Below are 16,878 nucleotides of genomic sequence, written 5' to 3'. Positions count from 1 at the left end.
AGACTGGAAAACCACTAGACTAGACATCCTTGAGCTACATGGCAGCCCTCAGTTTCTGGGCTCTGAGCCTCTGTAATTCTAAATTCTGAGATTCTCAGAATCTCAAATCCTGGATTTCTAAAACCCCAAAATTGTAAATTCTGGATTCTAAGATATGATGGGATTCACTCTGCCCACTGCAAAATGCACTGGGAAAATGCATCCCTCACAAACACAAGGACTGGACCTTTGAGGCCCAGGAGATGGCACAGGCAGGAAGGAGGTCTCCTCTGAGTCATGGGCCCAGGAGGACTCCTCAAGGATCAACAGTAACAGAGTCCAGGGCAAGCAGAGCCCAAGAGAAGGTGGGGCCTGGGAAGCGCAGAGGGTCCTTGCTTTGAAGTGGAGTGAACCCTGCCCCCACCTCAGGATCGACACCACAACCCCGTGCTTAGGGCAGACAAGAGAGCCGAAGACCTTCGAGGGGCTGAGGATTCCAAGTCAGGTTACCTCCACACCATCCCCATCAGAACAGCCCAGCAGGCACAGGAGGGCAGTGCCCACGCCCAGCACGGCTCCTTGGCAGCCGGCAGTGAGTGCCCTTGCCTGGACAGTGGCACCCGGCACCAGCTAGAACTGGGCTCCAGCCAAGCCACTCTAGGGCAGCTCCATTTGCAGAGTCTCGGACTTCCCCCAACCCGGCTTGGGTCCATCCACAGGCCTGATGCCCAGGCTGGCAGCCCTCCACACACCCGCCAGGCGACTGCCTGACCAGCCCCCAGCCTCCTCTCTGCTCACCAGGCCTCTGACGGAGAGAAGCCTAGGGTGGGCCAGGGCACCGGCCTCACTCACCCCTTTCGGATGATAATAATAATGGCCCCCAGGAGGAGGATGAGGACGGCAAGTCCCCCTGCACAGATGCCCAGGATGAGCCCCATCTCCTCCGACCTCTGGGACACCTCCAGGGGCTGTTTGCTTTCCTTGCAGGCAGCTGGGAAGAACAAAGCAGAACAAAGGATCAGAGGGGAGATCAGGACCACCTTAAGCCCCAAGGAATAAACCCGGACCACCTTAAGCCCCAAGGAATAAACATCTGCCCCTCATCCTCAGCACATGTCCCACCTTTCAATCAAACCCATCTCCTCATCATCCCTCACACCTTCCGCATTCCCGTGGCAGAGGCTTTACGTGCCCTGTGCCCCTATCAGGGATATTAGCTCCCTTCACCTCTCTGCCTCCTCAAATCCTCCCCGTCCTTCAGTGGACGGGAGATGGAGGATGTGTGGGGCCTTCAGACCCCACCTTTTTGCCCTCCTGGGAGGCAATGGGGGGAGAGAACTATGTACCCAGGGCATGGTTAGGGCATCTCAGGATGGGGAACCAACCACATTCCCCATCTGGGAGCAGGGACAATCCCTACACCACAGGGTCCACGCTGTCCCCACTTCTCCCCACCATAGGAAAGGGGGAAGATACAGACCTCAGTGTCCAGTACCCACCACCCCCGTGGCCCGACCATAATGGCTCACCCTCCTCCAGGCCCCTGCCAAGGCCCCTTCTGTGACCATGGCAGGATGAGGGTTTGTCCCTACTGCCCAGTCTGGAAGAAGGAGACCTTGAGGTGGGGCACATAGGGAGCAAGAAAGGGAGATGTTTCCTGACCCCCAAGCCTGCCGGACCACCCTCCTCTGCTCCCACAGGCCTGAGAACCCAGGGTCCACCTCCCCAGAGCCCAGCAAGTAAGAAATCCGCTACTGAAGGACTGAACCCAGGGGGACTTACCTTTCCTGGCAATGCGGATGCAATTCAGCCGGGTCTCCTGGAGGCACAGATGGGGGTCTCAGCACCGCTGAAGTCAAGACCTGACCCTCCCCAGAGGGAATCTTAGACAGCGTGTCTTGGGCCTGGTCAGGGCTTTTCTGGCGTGGACCGTTACTAAAGACACCCGACCTGGCAAGAGGGTCTGGGGGGAATCAGGGAGGGAGGGGCCAAGAGGGAAGGAGCCTGCAATAGGGTAATGCCTTAGGAAAGGGGGATGAGACGGGTGGAAACAGAAAGAAACAGCATGGGAAGAGGGCTGGTTGGGGGAGGCGCTCAGAAATGAGGGTGGGGCCTAGATCCAGGGGTCTCCTTAGGAGGGGGGCGGCCTGGGAAAGAGCGACCCGAGGAGGGAGGAGCCTGGTGAAGGGCGGGGCTTCAGGGAGGAGGCGGGTCCCAGGCCTCCTCAAGCTCTGGTGAAAGTGGGAACCTGAGATGGACCCCCTCTGGAGAGAGAGGAGCCTGAGATAGAAGACCAGGAGCAGGGACCAGGCTGGGAGCTTGGATAGAAAAGAGTCTGGGGAAAAACGGTTCAAGAAGGGGGTACTGCTGGAGAGAAGCTGGCTGGGGTTAGGAGGGAGGGGCTCAGGTGAGTGGGCGGGGCTGGGAGTGGGAGGAGCTATCGGAGGGCAAGGCTCATCAGCGGGGGCAGGATCAGGACGGGGGTAGGGCCTGGTGGGGGTGGGTCTCTGGCCTCTGTGGCAGCCTGCTCCAAGGTGTCACCAATCCTGCCCCCCAGCCGGCCCCGCCACCACCCCGGCCGGCCCCTCACCCCCTTCAGGTGGCTTGTTGCCTGGAAGTAGATGAGGTAGGCCTTCCTGGGTTCAAGCGGTGGGTTCCAGAAGCCACGATAGGTATGGTTGTCACCCACGGTGAAGGGCATGGCCTCAGGCAGACTGCTGGCCGCCAATTCGGCCCCGAAGTAGTGCACCAGGCCTCGGGCCAGCGCCGCATCGAAGGTCAGCGGCACTGGGAAGCAGTCCTGGCCGCCTGGCTCCCGCCGGAGTCTCCGCGGCCGCTCCTCCTCCACAATAACCTGGTACACACTGGCCATGGTGGGGGGGGGGAAGCGCCTTGGTCACGGTTGCCAGAGAACAGGGAGAGCCATCTGGTGGCTAAGGGCGTGGGCTTTGGGGTCAGGCCCAGGAGAGGGCTCATCTCAGCTCTGCCTCTTACTAGCTGGGCAAGTCACTTAAGCTCCCTGGGCCTCAGTTACCTCCTCTGTAAAATGGGAGTGATTACAGGACTGTTACATAAGGTAGAGGTGAGGAAGGAGGCAAGTTTAGCAAGCAGCCAGTGCCTGTCAGCTGTTATTACTGTAACTAAGGCTGAAAGAATGTGAGCCCTGCTTAAGGGAACCAAGCCCTAAAGCCCCACCCTGACTCCTCAATGAGTCCTCCAGGGCCTGGGAACCCCAAGCCTCAGGCTCCAACCAGGTTCCCGACAGGTCCCTCTAGGCCACAATAAATTCGAGTAAGACATGATGCATTCACTCATCCAGAAAGTGTTTACTAAGCTCAGACATGGGCCCTGTGCCGGGCACTTGGGGGATGTAGGCTTCCTGGAACTGCCCTCCAGTGGGGGAGCTGGTCACTTAGCAGGCAAACGAGGTCACACTAACCCTACATCTCGAGTACCCTCCCAACCCGGAGGCAGCCTCGAGACTGCAACTCTGAGCCTGCCATCTCCCGGTCCTGATGGCTGATTTGTGTTCCCTGGTCTGTATTCCCTCTGATTTGTGTCTCCTGATCCCGACTTGTGTGTTTCTATTTATTTTCATCACTTTACTGAATGGCCTTGCTGTGAACTCCTCCAAATCCTCTGTGGAACAGAGCCAAGAGTAAATAAATGAATGCTGACAAATTTAAATATTTCCAGTCCCGGCCTCGGTCACGTCTTGGCACGGGATACCCCATACTGACAGCCTGCACTCTGGCAAAGCAGAAATGCCTTTTCCTTGCTCTCCAGCTATTTCTTTTGAGCTTCCAAGTTGGGAGGGAATCACCCCAGCACCCTGGGTTTTGGGCCAGACAGGTTCATTCCATCACTAACCAGCCCAGGCCCTTCTCAACCCTCCATTTCCCAGGCTGATATGAGGCCTCTCCTGGCCCGAAGTCCCACCATTAGCCATGAACGAAGCACACCTTGATCTGGGATGATCCCCATCATGCACCTAAGGGAGGCTCAGAGGGGTGAAGGGACGTGCCCGAGGTTGCACAGCCATCAGGCCTCTCCCCCGCACATGGTCCACCCCTCGCCCAGACCCAGCCCTGCCAGCATCATCCCTGAGAGACGCTGACCAGGCCTGCTCACAGGATCCCCCAAGGGAAAAGGAAAGGAGAGGGTGATGCTGGTTTCCCAACTCCTCCCAGATTCAGAGGCAACAGGGCCCTGAGCCTCCTGCAAAATGCCAAATGCCCCTGAGATGCCCAGACTTTTTCCTGGGGTCTGGGAATCAGCCCAGGGCAGGCTTTGCAGTGGCAAATACAGGGGAGCCAAAGCAGGAGAAAAGAGTGGAAGGGGGGAAGGAGTGAGGAAATGAGGGGGTGTCAAGGGCACCTGGGAAACCCACTGCCTTCTTGGGGGGCTTAAGAGGACACTCCCATGCCCAAATGCAGGCTGTCACCCTCTCCCAGTGCATGAAACTTTATGGTAGGAGGAGGTGGACCAGAGGGGCAGGGAGGCTCTGTGACTTCAAGGAAAGGTACAGGCTTTGCAGACAAACCTGGCTTCCAAATCCCAGCGCTATCGTTTACCAGCTCTGAGGCCATGGGGGCTCATTATTCAGGCTCTCTGAGCCTGTTTCCTGATATGTAAAATAAGGGTACTAATACCCACTCCACAGGCTGCCACGAGGATAACATGACTCATGCAGGTAAAGTCCCTAACACGATGTCTGGCTGACAGGAAGTATGTGCACACATTTCACAAACACGCTCACTCTCTTTCACATACACACTCACACATCACACACACGTCACGTGTCTTCACTACACGTGCACACACGCACACACACACACACACATCTTGTCTCCAGCACCTTCTCCCCAACAGAAACAGCCACTATGGCATCAGCTTTCTCTGCAAAGAAGTGAGGAGGCCAAGCTCTTGGCCACTCCAGAGAGATGGCCCCATCTGGCTGGCTGCACTAGCCTTCCAGAAAGCCCATCTCTGTGTCTCCCTGGATGGGATCCTCCAGGGAAAATGCTGGGAAAAATAAGGCCCCCAGAGTTCACTTCTCCAAAGTGTCAGAAGGAGGCCCTCTGGAGAGGCCTCAACAGTCCCCTCTCCAGGCTGGATGTTGTCCACAGATCTCATGACAGTCACCACCAGGCACCCTGCGGTCTCAGAGGGGAGTGGCTGCAGGCGTCCTGCCTGCCCGGGATCACAGAATGTCCTCCTCCTGACACTCTGAACCCTTAGTGTGAGACTGAGGAAGGACAAGGGTGAGTTGGCCTGGGTGGGGACTCTGGGTCAGAGGAGGGGCCTCTTCCCTATGGCCCTGACCCCCCGCCCCTCCGTGCAGGCGTCCCCACCTGATGGGCGCCCCGCGGCCCTGCGCCGGCCTCAGCAGCACGGTGATGGTGTTCTCAGACTCCCCCAGCGGCGACGGCATGTCGGCATAATCAAAGCTGGGAGCTGGGGAAGGGGACAGGACATAAGCACAGAGCCCAGCCACTGGACCAGGAAGGTCAGGCCTCCAGCCTCCTTGACCCCTGTCCTCAGATCTCTTCCCCTTCAGCCTTCACCTCCTTATTCTCTCTGACCTGAGCTTCCCTGACCCCTGACCTCAACCTCTAAATGGTACATTTATCTCAGCAGGAGCCCTCCATCACCACCCCCAGGAAGCCTCACCCCCTACCCATGGAACCCTGAGACTCTGCCTCCTCCAAAGGCAAAGGAGCCAGGGCGGGTCGGGCGGGGCTCACCTGAGATATTGGTGGTGATCTCGGTGAGCGCCGCCTGGCCGAAGCCTTTGCCCGTGCGGGCCCGCACGGAGAACAGGTAGGTGGTGCCCGGGTGCAGGTTGGAGAAGACGTGGTAGGTCTCATTGCGGAGCTTGGAGATGGTACGCCGTGGGCCCGGCACATTCACCGCCGGGTCTGACGACTCGATGCTCTGGTAGCTGATCTGGGGGCAGGATGGGCAGGTAGGCGGGCACAGGGATGGGGAAGGGCATCACTAGTCCCATAGCCTCCCACCCATCATGGTTCAGGTGAGCTAGGGATAAGGTTGGACAAAGGGGAGAAGCTTGGTGGGGGGACCGTGGATGCCCCTTAGTCCAGGCCTCTGGGCACCTTCGCCTCTCTCTTCTGCCTTCAGGGCCTCTGTCCCCATAACACATGGGGCACAGACCGCAGCCACAGTGGAAGGAATCCCGATCATCACCTGTGTTCCTCCGCCCCATACACTTCCCTCTCCAACCTGTAGGCCCACCTTCCACCAGGGGCCCCAGCTGTAATAGGGTCCAAACCCACCTCATACTGAGTGATGAGGCCATTGGGCTCCTGGGGCTCCTCCCACTTGAGGAAGATCATGTCCTCCAGCGGAGTGAAGGTCAGGGACTCAGCCGCAATCCCGCCAGGCACTGCAAGGGAAAGGCGACATGGGGCAGGGAAAAGCAAGCTTTGGAACCAGATCCCTGAGTTCAGATTCCAGCTTTGCTATTTCCTAGCTGGAATGCTTGGACCACTCAGCCTCTCTAAGCCTCAGCTTCCTCATCTGTGAAATGGGGATGATAATAACACCTCCCTCACCAGAATTAAATGATGTGATGTACATAAAGCCCCAAGGCAAATAAATATCAGCATCTCGTATGGTTCCGCCTACGCCCGAGCACTCGAAAAGGGCAGCGGGCACTTGGACCACTGTGCAGGATGCATCTGGCAGAGAAGAATGAATGCTCCTATTTTGTTCCAGTTGAGTGGTTTTCAGAAAATATAGACATTTGCCAGAAAAATGAAAACAGCCGCATTAGAGTGGCAGGATTATGGGTGGAGCTGTTTTCTTGTCTAAAAATTACTAATTACACAAACAATATGTTCAATGTAGAAAATCAAAATAGGCATAAAGAAAATTAATGACACCTACAGTTCCATCACCCAGAGATAAATACTGTCAACATTTCAGCAGAAGCCCTTTCAGGTATGGTTTTGTTTTTGTTTTGTTTTGTTTTAAGGTATCATCTTAACAGCAGGCTCAAGGAATTTCTTCTAGGAAGAGAACGGCCTTTGTTTGGGAAAACACCTTGATAAAATGTTGTGGGGAAGCTGAACTCCTAAGATAGGGGAAAGCAGAAACCCAGATAACAATCAGGGACAGCTCAAGTGCCTTGTGTTAAAATGAACAGTTAACAAGGCAACACCACTATCCACCCACCAAAACGATAAACGGAAAAAGACAATTCCAAGTGTTGGTGAGGATGCAGAGCAACCGAAATGTTCACACACTGCTAGTGGGAGTATAAATGGATACAACCACCTGGGAAAACTGGATCTATCTACTTATTATGAACACATATCCTATAACCTAGCCATTCTACTCCTAGGCATAAACCCATCAGAAATGTGTATATCTACCAAAAAAAAAAATCTACAAGAATTTTATTTGCAGCACAATTTAAAATAGTTGAAAACAACCCAAATGCCCAACAATAGTAAATAAGAAAAATAAATGTGGCATATTCACATAATGGACCGTTCAGCATTGAGAATGAATTCTCTAGAACTGTACACACAACATGGCTGAATCGCTCAAGCATAAAGCTGAGAGGAAGAAGCCAGTCATAAAGAGTACACACTGTATGATCCCGCTGATGTAATGTTCAAACCCAAGCAGAAATTAATCCGTGGCATTACAGGTCAGGATAATGCTTACCTTTGGAAGGTTGTGAGGGGGAGGGTGCATAAAGGGGGGCTTCTGGGCTGCTGGTAATGATTTTTCTTGGTCTGGGTGTGGTTATCCTGATGTGTACCATCTTTGAGAATGCTTTGAGCTGACCACTTAAGATAAGCACGCTTCCCGTAAGTATGATACTAATACTTCAGTGAAAAGTAAAAAATATTAAATAATGAGCAGTTATCAGAGGGAGGGGGGAGAAGAGGGACAGAGAAAGAAGAAAGAAAACTAAGTAAACCAAGTGAGGCCTGGCCAGGGTTGAGGGAGGGGGTGTGAAGCAGCCACAACAACGTACCTAGCAGGGGGGAGGGGAAAGGTCAACAGATTTTAAGAATGGAGCAGTGTGATATTGGGTTTGAGGTTACTTAAGAAGCGTATCAGTATATGCTACCCAAAATATGCCACTTGGTATAAGGATGATTTTGAGCTGAATTGAGAAGGCAATGTAGGAGCATACATGAGAAAAAAATTCTCTGCCCTCCCCCTATTTGCCTAAAAGTAGGACATAAATTTGTAAAGGTGCCCCCTTCCCCTCTCTACCAGAAAGGACAGAAGTTAATCACTGAGAAAACTAGACCTTTATCAGCCTGGAGGAATCTACCTAAAAAACTTTAAAGACTACCATTAGTTTCCCCATATATTTGACTTCCCCTAATTTGCTGCCCCTAGAAGCTCAAAGCCCTTTTCCTTTGTCTTGTCACTTCTCTAAAAATTCATTGTTCTTTTGTTAGGACACTATATAAGTCCCAGTTCTCACCACCCCTTTGAGTTACTCATCACTGAGTACTCCCCTGTTATGGGTGATGCATGTGTTCATAAACTACTATTTCCTAGAATGGAAAATAATCCGAAAAAATGTATATATGTATATATATATCTTATATCTGAATCACTTTGCTGTACACCTGAAACTAACACAATATTGTAAATCAATTATACCTCAATTTAAAACTTTTTAATAAGATAAATAAATAAAAATAAACTCCTGTTTGTTTTTCTCTTGTTAATCTGTCTTTTCTCCATCTAATTTACAAGGCCCCAACCAATGAACCTAACATGAGTAGAAGAAAAAAGTTGTTCTTCCTTTCCTACATTTGCAGTGATTCAGGGTAAACTCCTCTAGTCCTCACTCCCATCCCCAGCAAATCCTCAGCACATCAGCGCAGGGCATAGAGGATACACGTTGCCTCAAGTGAGTGGGGTTTTCTGGAAATCAAGGAAGGAGTTGAATTTTATATCTGGGATGCTGCTGTGAAGAACAGAAAACTGCATATGTGAGGAAGCAAAAAACAAAACAAAACAAAAAACTATTAACCAAGGAGCTTGGGGTTACCTGGGATTTTACAGCAATCTGGAGAACGCTTTTGCTGGCATTAGAGTGTAGCTGTTAAGAAAAACAACTCTCAAACAGATGGCCAGGTTTGAAACCCAGCTCTGCTACCCATCTACTAGCTATGTGCCCTCATCTGTAAAATGGGAATGGTAATAGAAAATAACCAAATAGGGTTGTCATGAGGATCATATGCATTAATACGTGAAAAGCATTCAGAATAGTGCTTGACATATAGTAAATGCTTAATAAATACTAGCTTGACATAAGTAGAACATTGCACCCAACAAGGACAGAACACCTACTTTTTTCAAGTAGATATGGAACACTTATCAAAATTTAACCATATGTCAGGCCATAAAGCAAGGATCAAATTTCAAAAGACCAAAACTAGAGTATATACTCTGACCATAGTGGAAGTAAGCTAAAAATCAATAACAAAAAGATAATTAGAAAAATCCCAATTGCTTAGAAATCAAGCAATGTATTCTAAATAACTCTTGGGTCAAAGAAGAAATCATAACAGAAATTAGAAAATATTTTAAACTGAATGATACTGAGGTAGGATATATCAGAACCTGTGGGATGCAGCTAAAGCAGGGCCTAGAGGGAATTTTATAGCTTTACATGTATATATTAGAAATAAAGAAATGCTCAAAATCAATGATCTAATAAGTTTCTATCTCAAAAAGCTAAAAGAGGGCTTCCCTGGTGGCACAGTGGTTGAGAGTCTGCCTGCCGATGCAGGGGACACGGGTTTGTGCCCCGGTCCGGGAAGATCCCACATGCTGCGGAGCGGCTAGGCCCGTGAGCCATGGCCGCTGAGCCTGCGCATCCGGAGCCTGTGCTCCGCAATGGGAGAGGCCACAACAGTGAGAGGCCCGCGTAACGCAAAAAAAAAAAAAAAGGTTAAAGAAAAGCCGATCAAATCCAAAGAAAGTATTTTTTTTTTAAAAAAAGAAATAAAAAAAAAAAGAAATAAAGAATAGAAAATATTCAATAAAGAAAATAAACTAGGGGCTTCTCTGGTGGCGCAGTGGTTAAGAATCCGCCTGCCAATGCAGGGGTCACGGGTTTGAGCCCTGGTCCGGGAATATCCCACATGCCGTGGAAGCAACTGAGCCCGTGTGCCACAACTGCTGAGCCTGCGCTCTAGAGACGGCGAGCCTAGAGCCTGTGCTCCACAAGAGAGGCCACCGCAATGAGAGGCCCATGAACCACAACGAAGAGTAGCCCCTGCTCGCTCCAACTAGAGAAAGCCCGCGCACAGCAATGAAGACCCAACGCAGTCAAAAACACATAAATAAAATAAACAAATTTAAAAAAAAAAAAGAAAGAAAGAAAAGAAACTAGGCCAAAAGTTGGCTCTTCGGGAAGATTAATAAAATTTATACACCCTTACCATGAGAAACATGAGAATAAGAGAGAAGACACAAATTACCAATATCAGGAATGAAAAAGGGAATAGCACTATAGATCCTACCGATGTTCAATAAATATAATAAGATAGTATTATAGGGCTTCCCTGGTGGCGCAGTGGTTGAGAGTCCGCCTGCCAATGCAGGGGACGCGGGTTCGTGCCCGGGTCCGGGAGGATCCCACATGCCGCAGAGCGGCTGGGCCCGTGAGCCATGGCCGCTGAGCCTGCGCGTCCAGAGCCTGTGCTCCGCAACGGGAGAGGCCACAACAGTGAGAGGCCCGCGTACCGCAAAAAAAAAAAAAAAAAATAGTATTATAACCAACTTTGTGGCAAGAAATTTGACAGTTTAGGTGAAATGATCAAACTCCTTAAAAACGCAGTATACCAAAACTGATACAAGAGTAGAAAACCTGAATATTCCAATATCTGTTTTGAAAATTAAAACTACTATTAAAAAACCCTGCCACAAAGAAAACTCCAGGCCCAAATGACTTCACTGCTAAATGTTCCCAAACAATTAAGGAAGAAATATACCATCTTAACCCAAAGTCTTCAGGGGAACAGATATCAGTATCATTACTTTACTGTTATACAGTCGGTTTAATCCTAAGCAAATAATTTCCTATAGCAATTTCAGTCTCAGACATGCAGCATCTGTGGGAGGCACTGAGGACACTGGGAATAAGGAGGCCTCTTACCATCCTCATCCGTCTGGAACGTGACCTCCTTGCCCTCCTTGCGCCCCTCGGGGTTAGTGAGGATGAGCCGCACGTGGACATTCCGGTAGGGCAGTAGGTTCTTGATGGTGTAGTGGCTGACACCCCGCTCTATCTTCACACATTCCCGGATGGTCTGGTTGTGGCTGCTGCCCAGGGTGTAGTGATAGCACAGGGACACAGTGTAGGTGTGGCAACGTGTCACGTTGTAGCCCAGTGGTTCCCACTGCAGGGTCAGCTGGCGGGCCTGTATCTCAGCAAAAGCCAGGCCTTTGGGGGCCCTCATGGGCTCTGGGCAACCCAGGAAGCAGAGAGAAAAGGTAGGAGAAATGGGAAAAGAAGAGTAGATGAGAGAGAAAACATCATTCAGCTGACTGATACCAACCTTCCTTTGCCCCCAAGAGTCCAAGAGACCCCCTAGAAGAGCAAACAGTGAGTAAAAGTGTGTTTGGAGTCAGGCGGGGCCACATCTGAATCCTGGCTCTGCCACTTGCAGCCGGCAGCCACTGGCTAAGCTGCTTCACCTCTCTGAGCTTTGCTTTTCTCAACTGCAAAATGGAATAATAGGCCCTACCTCATAGGATGGCTGTGAGGTTTAAGGTAATACATGCAAAGCATGTGCAATAATGGCTAAGACACAACAGGCCCTCGAAAATTTTAGCTATAATTTTTTTTAATAGTACAGTTCACCTCCTATTTCAAGATCGTGCTGGAGGACGTCAAGACAGTCTGAATCAACCAACTGCTGTATTTTCCTTAATTTATTAATTCCAAACTTGTTCTAAAACAGCTTATAGTAATATATACGATACAATAGTATAGAGAAGTCAGGATGATGGGGGAAATGAGAGGCAAATAGTTAAAGAATGCCAGAGAATGTTAGGAAAATAGAAATGCATGTCATTAGGTTCTATGTGGAGCTAAAGATAAGATTCAAATTAGGTAGTGAGTTTCCTGGCTGCCAAAGCAAAAAGGGAAATACAATCTGTTAGATGATGATAATGATGATGATGATGATAATGGCTGTTAACATGTATTAGAGGCTTTGTATGTGCTAGGCATTGTTCAGAGGCTTTAAAATGCTTTATCTCATTCAATCCTCTCTGTAATCCAATAGACAGGTGCAATTATTAGCCCTGTTACACACATGTAGAAATGGAGGCACACAGGAGAGATAAGTAACTTGCCCACAGTCGCACAGACAGTAAGTGGTAAAGCTGGGATCCAAACCTGGACAGGCTGGCTTCAGAATCCACACTCTTAACCACCACTACCCTGCCTCCCCATGAGGAATTCACTGTCCAAAAAATAAAAATAAATCACACCAATGCCTCTGGAGGGGCAGCTACCCCAACACAAGAGAGGTGTATATTACTCTGCTTTACAGCCTCTTGATGATTCCATAAAACCAGAAAGTTATCCTCATTTTATAAGTAAAGAAATCAAGGCTTCTGAAGCAAAGCCAGGATGGAGCCCCGGGGGCTCAGACCCATCCTGCATCTGCATTGACCAGCTGCGTGATCCTAAGCAAATCTCTGGGCCTCAGTTTCTTCATCTATAAAATGATGGAAGAAGCCAAGATTACTAATGATCCTCTTCTCTCTTGCCCCCTGACTGTGCAGGTTCTGTGACACCTGCAAAGTTTCCCCAGTTAGAGGACCTCAGGACACACCTTAATGAACAGGAAAGAAAGCACTACTGCTTGCCCTCTTAAGATCATTAAGTATGACCCTGTTATCATTTTTACATGATTAATTTGCTCAGGATGCTCTTTACAAAGATGATGCAAAGAGAAACATCAGGCTGCTCTTTACCTGGGAACGCCTGGGCAGGTGGCACAGCTTTAGACACTGGTCCCAAGGACAGCACAATGCAAGTTTGTTTCCGCCCAGGAGCTTTCCTTTCTTCCCTGGACCACAGGCAAGTGGCAGTCTCCAGTCATACATCAGACCACCAAAGAGAGATTTCAGCACATGCTAAGAGCAAGGCCCACCTCTTGACTTCTTACAGAGAGCCTGGCTCTCTTCTCCCCACAAACGAGGCAGACCCGATCCCCACCCGACAAAAACGTTAAAGGGCTGGCTCCCTGCTCACTGCAACCTGAGGGTTGCTGGCTGCAAGCCCACTTACCACACTTGTGTTTTCTCTCCCGTTCCTGGCGCACAGAGATTTTCCTAATGGTTTTCTATATAGTTTTGTTTTAACCCATCGTTCTTATGTGTTTGGACAGGAGTGGGAGGATTTGGTGCGTGCTCACTCTGCCATCTTGTTCAGAGATCCTTGCTTTATTCCTTGACTTTCTGGCTCTGGTCCTGGCTGCCCGATGTGTCCTGTCCCAAAGTGTGTATGTCTATGTCAGTGTCTATGTCTATGTCTATGTCTATGTCTATGTCAGTGTCTATGTCTATGTCTATGTCTATGTCTATGTCAGTGTCTATGTCTATGTCAGTGTCTATGTCAGTGTCTATGTCTATGTCTATGTCAGTGTCTATGTCTATGTCTATGTCTATGTCAGTGTCTATGTCTATGTCTATGTCAGTGTCTATGTCTATGTCAGTGTCTATGTCAGTGTCTATGTCTATGTCTATGTCTATGTCTATGTCAGTGTCTATGTCTATGTCAGTGTCTATGTCAGTGTCTATGTCTATGTCTATGTCAGTGTCTATGTCTATGTCAGTGTCTATGTCAGTGTCTATGTCTATGTCTATGTCTATGTCTATGTCAGTGTCTATGTCTATGTCAGTGTCTATGTCAGTGTCTATGTCTATGTCTATGTCAGTGTCTATGTCTATGTCTATGTCTATGTCAGTGTCTATGTCTATGTCTATGTCTACTAAAGCCAAGGACCATGGCTTTCTTTGCACTAGTGAGAGTGGATCTCGTTTCCCTGCAGCTCTGCTCACACCATCCCCACCCCCGGGAACACCTGCTCCACATTCTTTGCCATCCTTCCAGGTTTGGCCAAAGTGTACTGCTTCCTTCACCATCTGGCATCATTTAGAGAAGGACATGAAACGTTAAATATAAACCGGTAACACAGGCTGGGTTGGGACCAGGACCAACAAGACTGTAAGTGTCCCATCCAAAAGGGGCAGCTGCCACTCAGTTCCAGGAGATATCGCCATGCAGGACTACAGGCTCAGGGTTGCCAGATCCTCCCATTTCTTAAGAGAAGCCAGAAATTCCGATTTGTGTGTGTGAAATCTCTGGATTTTTAAATACTGGCAACCTACTCAGGTTTCTTAAAACCACTTTGCAGGGCACAAAATGATAACCTCTAACTTGGAGGATGAAACTTTCACCCTCGTGCTTGGGTATCTCATTCTCCAACAGCTGTGTTAGCCCCCATCCGCCTCGCTAGAAGAAGGGGTCTTTGAAGAGAAAGCTCACATTTCTTTCTCTCCCCACCCTGAACAAATCTGGGCAGATCCAGGGGCTCAAATAGTTTGTTGACTAAAGGCTGATATGTTGATTGAGGGGTGTGAATTCATGAGTCTCTCTGTGTTTCCAAAAACCATCTGGCACCCAGACACACTCTCTTCAGCTGCCAGCACACACTGGCAAAACAGAACTTGGGGACCTCAAAGCCCCGTCTCTCTAAATTCCATATGGCTGTAGGCTACTCAGAGATCAAAGGTCAAAATGCACATTAAAACAAGAAGGCTAACAGTTAACATCTGTTAAATTAGGCCAAAATGTGTTGATTTTAATGATGTTAAGGAGGATTCAATAACCCTGCAACAGTCTGTTTCTTGAGGAAGGGGCTTTGGAGTGGGGTCGGGTGCTCCAGAGTTCAAATCCTATCATCTCCACCTCTCATTAGTTCTGTGACTTCAGGCAAGTGATTTCACCCCCTTTTGGACGTCAAGTTCCTTGACTAAAAAAATGGAGATACAGTAACACCTACTTTGAAAAGCAAGTGTGAGAGTTACATGAGATGGTCTAACTTATAGTAGTTGATTAATTAATATGTGCACGCTAAGGGTGAAATACACCCTTATATACAGCAGCACCCTTTATAGTAACAGTATAAATTAGTGCGACCATTTTTAAAGCAATATGTCAAAGTCCTTTCTTAAACCACCCCTGACTACTTATCTCAAAGAAATAACTCAAGGAGGAAAGAAAGCACGATAAGCACTAAATTTTTCAATATGGTATTATTCACAATAACAGGAATCTAGAGACAAATAGCCCAGCCATATGGAGACACTCAGTGGGCTCCTACAGCCAATAAACATAATTATAAACAACATAACACATGTAACACCACCAAGAAAAGGAAGCAGAATACAGAATGCTTTCTACATCCCAATGACAAGGGTGTGAATTGTGTACTGTAGGCATGTGGGCAGAGATTTGAAGAAGGCAGGAAAACTAAAACAGCTGTTGGGCTAGGATGGTGAGACTTAGAGTGATTTCTTTTGAATGCCTTCTACTGACGCTATATTATTGTTTTTACATTAAATAATATTGTGGGAGCAGAGTTTCATGGGGACCAGGGAGATGACAACACAGCTGGCCAACAGCAAAACAACTATGGGCCAAGGCGTCTAAGCAAGGAGGGGTGGTGATGGCAACGAAGAGAAGGCAGGGTGAGCTGTCCGGATCCTGTCTGCTTGGTCCCTGCCCCAGGTCCCGTCCCGGCCAGCCTGTGTTGGCCAGCCCCAGGTCCCGTCCCGGCCAGCCTAAAGTGTTTAGCAGTGCTGGCACAAAGTGGGCACTCAGCCCACAATGGCATCTGCTGTTGCTGTTCCTGATGGTGTGGTCGTGACAGTGGTGGTAGTTTCAAACACTAGACTGGAAGGCAGGACATTCCAACTTTGGTTCTGACTCTGCTACAGACTCACTGCGTAGATTTGGGCAAGTGACTACATCTCAGTTTTCTCATCTGTGAAATGGGAACGAACAACAGCTGTCACCATGAAACATGGGTTCTTAACCCACTGTATGATCACAGGCAAGTGCCTTCCTCTCTCTGGGTTTCATCTGTACATTAAGGAGCGTAGAAGAGAGATTCTCTGTGGATCCCCAGCTCTGATTTCTTTTATTCTAAGTACCTGACCAGAACTGGCTTTGAAGAGTTACAAACACCATAGCAACAATAGTTGTCATTTACTGAGTGCTTACTGTGTGTTAGGCACTATACTTCACAGGCATTTAATGCATTTGCATGCCATCACCTGCATTTAACCCAAAACACTGGAGGGTCCCATGGTTCAGGCTTCACTGCTTTTCTCTTTTCCACCTACACTTATTCCCTAAAATCTAAGGACTAAATCAGGGGTTCTCAACCTCAGCATTATTGACGTTTCGGACTAGATAATTCTTTGTTGAAGAGGCTGTTTATACACTGTAGGATGTTTATCAGCTTCTCTGGCTTCCTCTACCCCTTAGACGCCATTAGCACCCCACCCCCCGTTGTTACAACCAGTATGTCTCCAGACCCTGCAGATGTCTCCTGGGAGACAAAATCATCCCCCAATTGAGAACCACCATGATAAGAGATCTCATCCTGTGTCATGGATGTAAATACCATCTATACCATATCTATACTGATGACTTTCAAATTTATATCTGCAGCCCGAACCTCTTCCCTGAACTCCATACTCGTAAATCCATCCACCTGATAGATATCTCCACCTGAACGTCTAATAGGCATCTCAAAGTCAACATTTCCAGCACAGAACTCCTTATCTATGGCACCCCGTCTACTA

General features: G+C 48.9%; 1 protein-coding gene across 5 annotated transcripts in view; it reads right to left on the bottom strand.

Moving 5' to 3' along the window:
- The window catches only part of PTPRU (protein tyrosine phosphatase receptor type U), an 84,076-nt gene that overhangs the window by 37,840 nt on the left and 29,358 nt on the right, over nucleotides 1–16,878 (bottom strand). For all 5 annotated transcript variants that reach the window (XM_060017680.1, XM_060017698.1, XM_060017689.1 and 2 more), the window contains exons 8-14: nucleotides 11,144–11,452; nucleotides 6,276–6,385; nucleotides 5,727–5,928; nucleotides 5,334–5,436; nucleotides 2,570–2,843; nucleotides 1,762–1,798; nucleotides 832–970 (exon numbers count right to left, since the gene is read on the bottom strand). In XM_060017680.1, coding sequence (XP_059873663.1) covers nucleotides 832–970; nucleotides 1,762–1,798; nucleotides 2,570–2,843; nucleotides 5,334–5,436; nucleotides 5,727–5,928; nucleotides 6,276–6,385; nucleotides 11,144–11,452 — 1,174 coding nt within the window. The remainder of the gene's footprint in view (nucleotides 1–831; nucleotides 971–1,761; nucleotides 1,799–2,569; nucleotides 2,844–5,333; nucleotides 5,437–5,726; nucleotides 5,929–6,275; nucleotides 6,386–11,143; nucleotides 11,453–16,878) is intronic.

The sequence above is a fragment of the Delphinus delphis genome, chromosome 1, assembly GCF_949987515.2.
Source record: "Delphinus delphis chromosome 1, mDelDel1.2, whole genome shotgun sequence".
In the NCBI taxonomy this organism is placed as follows: Eukaryota; Metazoa; Chordata; class Mammalia; order Artiodactyla; family Delphinidae; genus Delphinus; species Delphinus delphis.
This window is presented reverse-complemented; position numbering and strand designations above follow the sequence as displayed.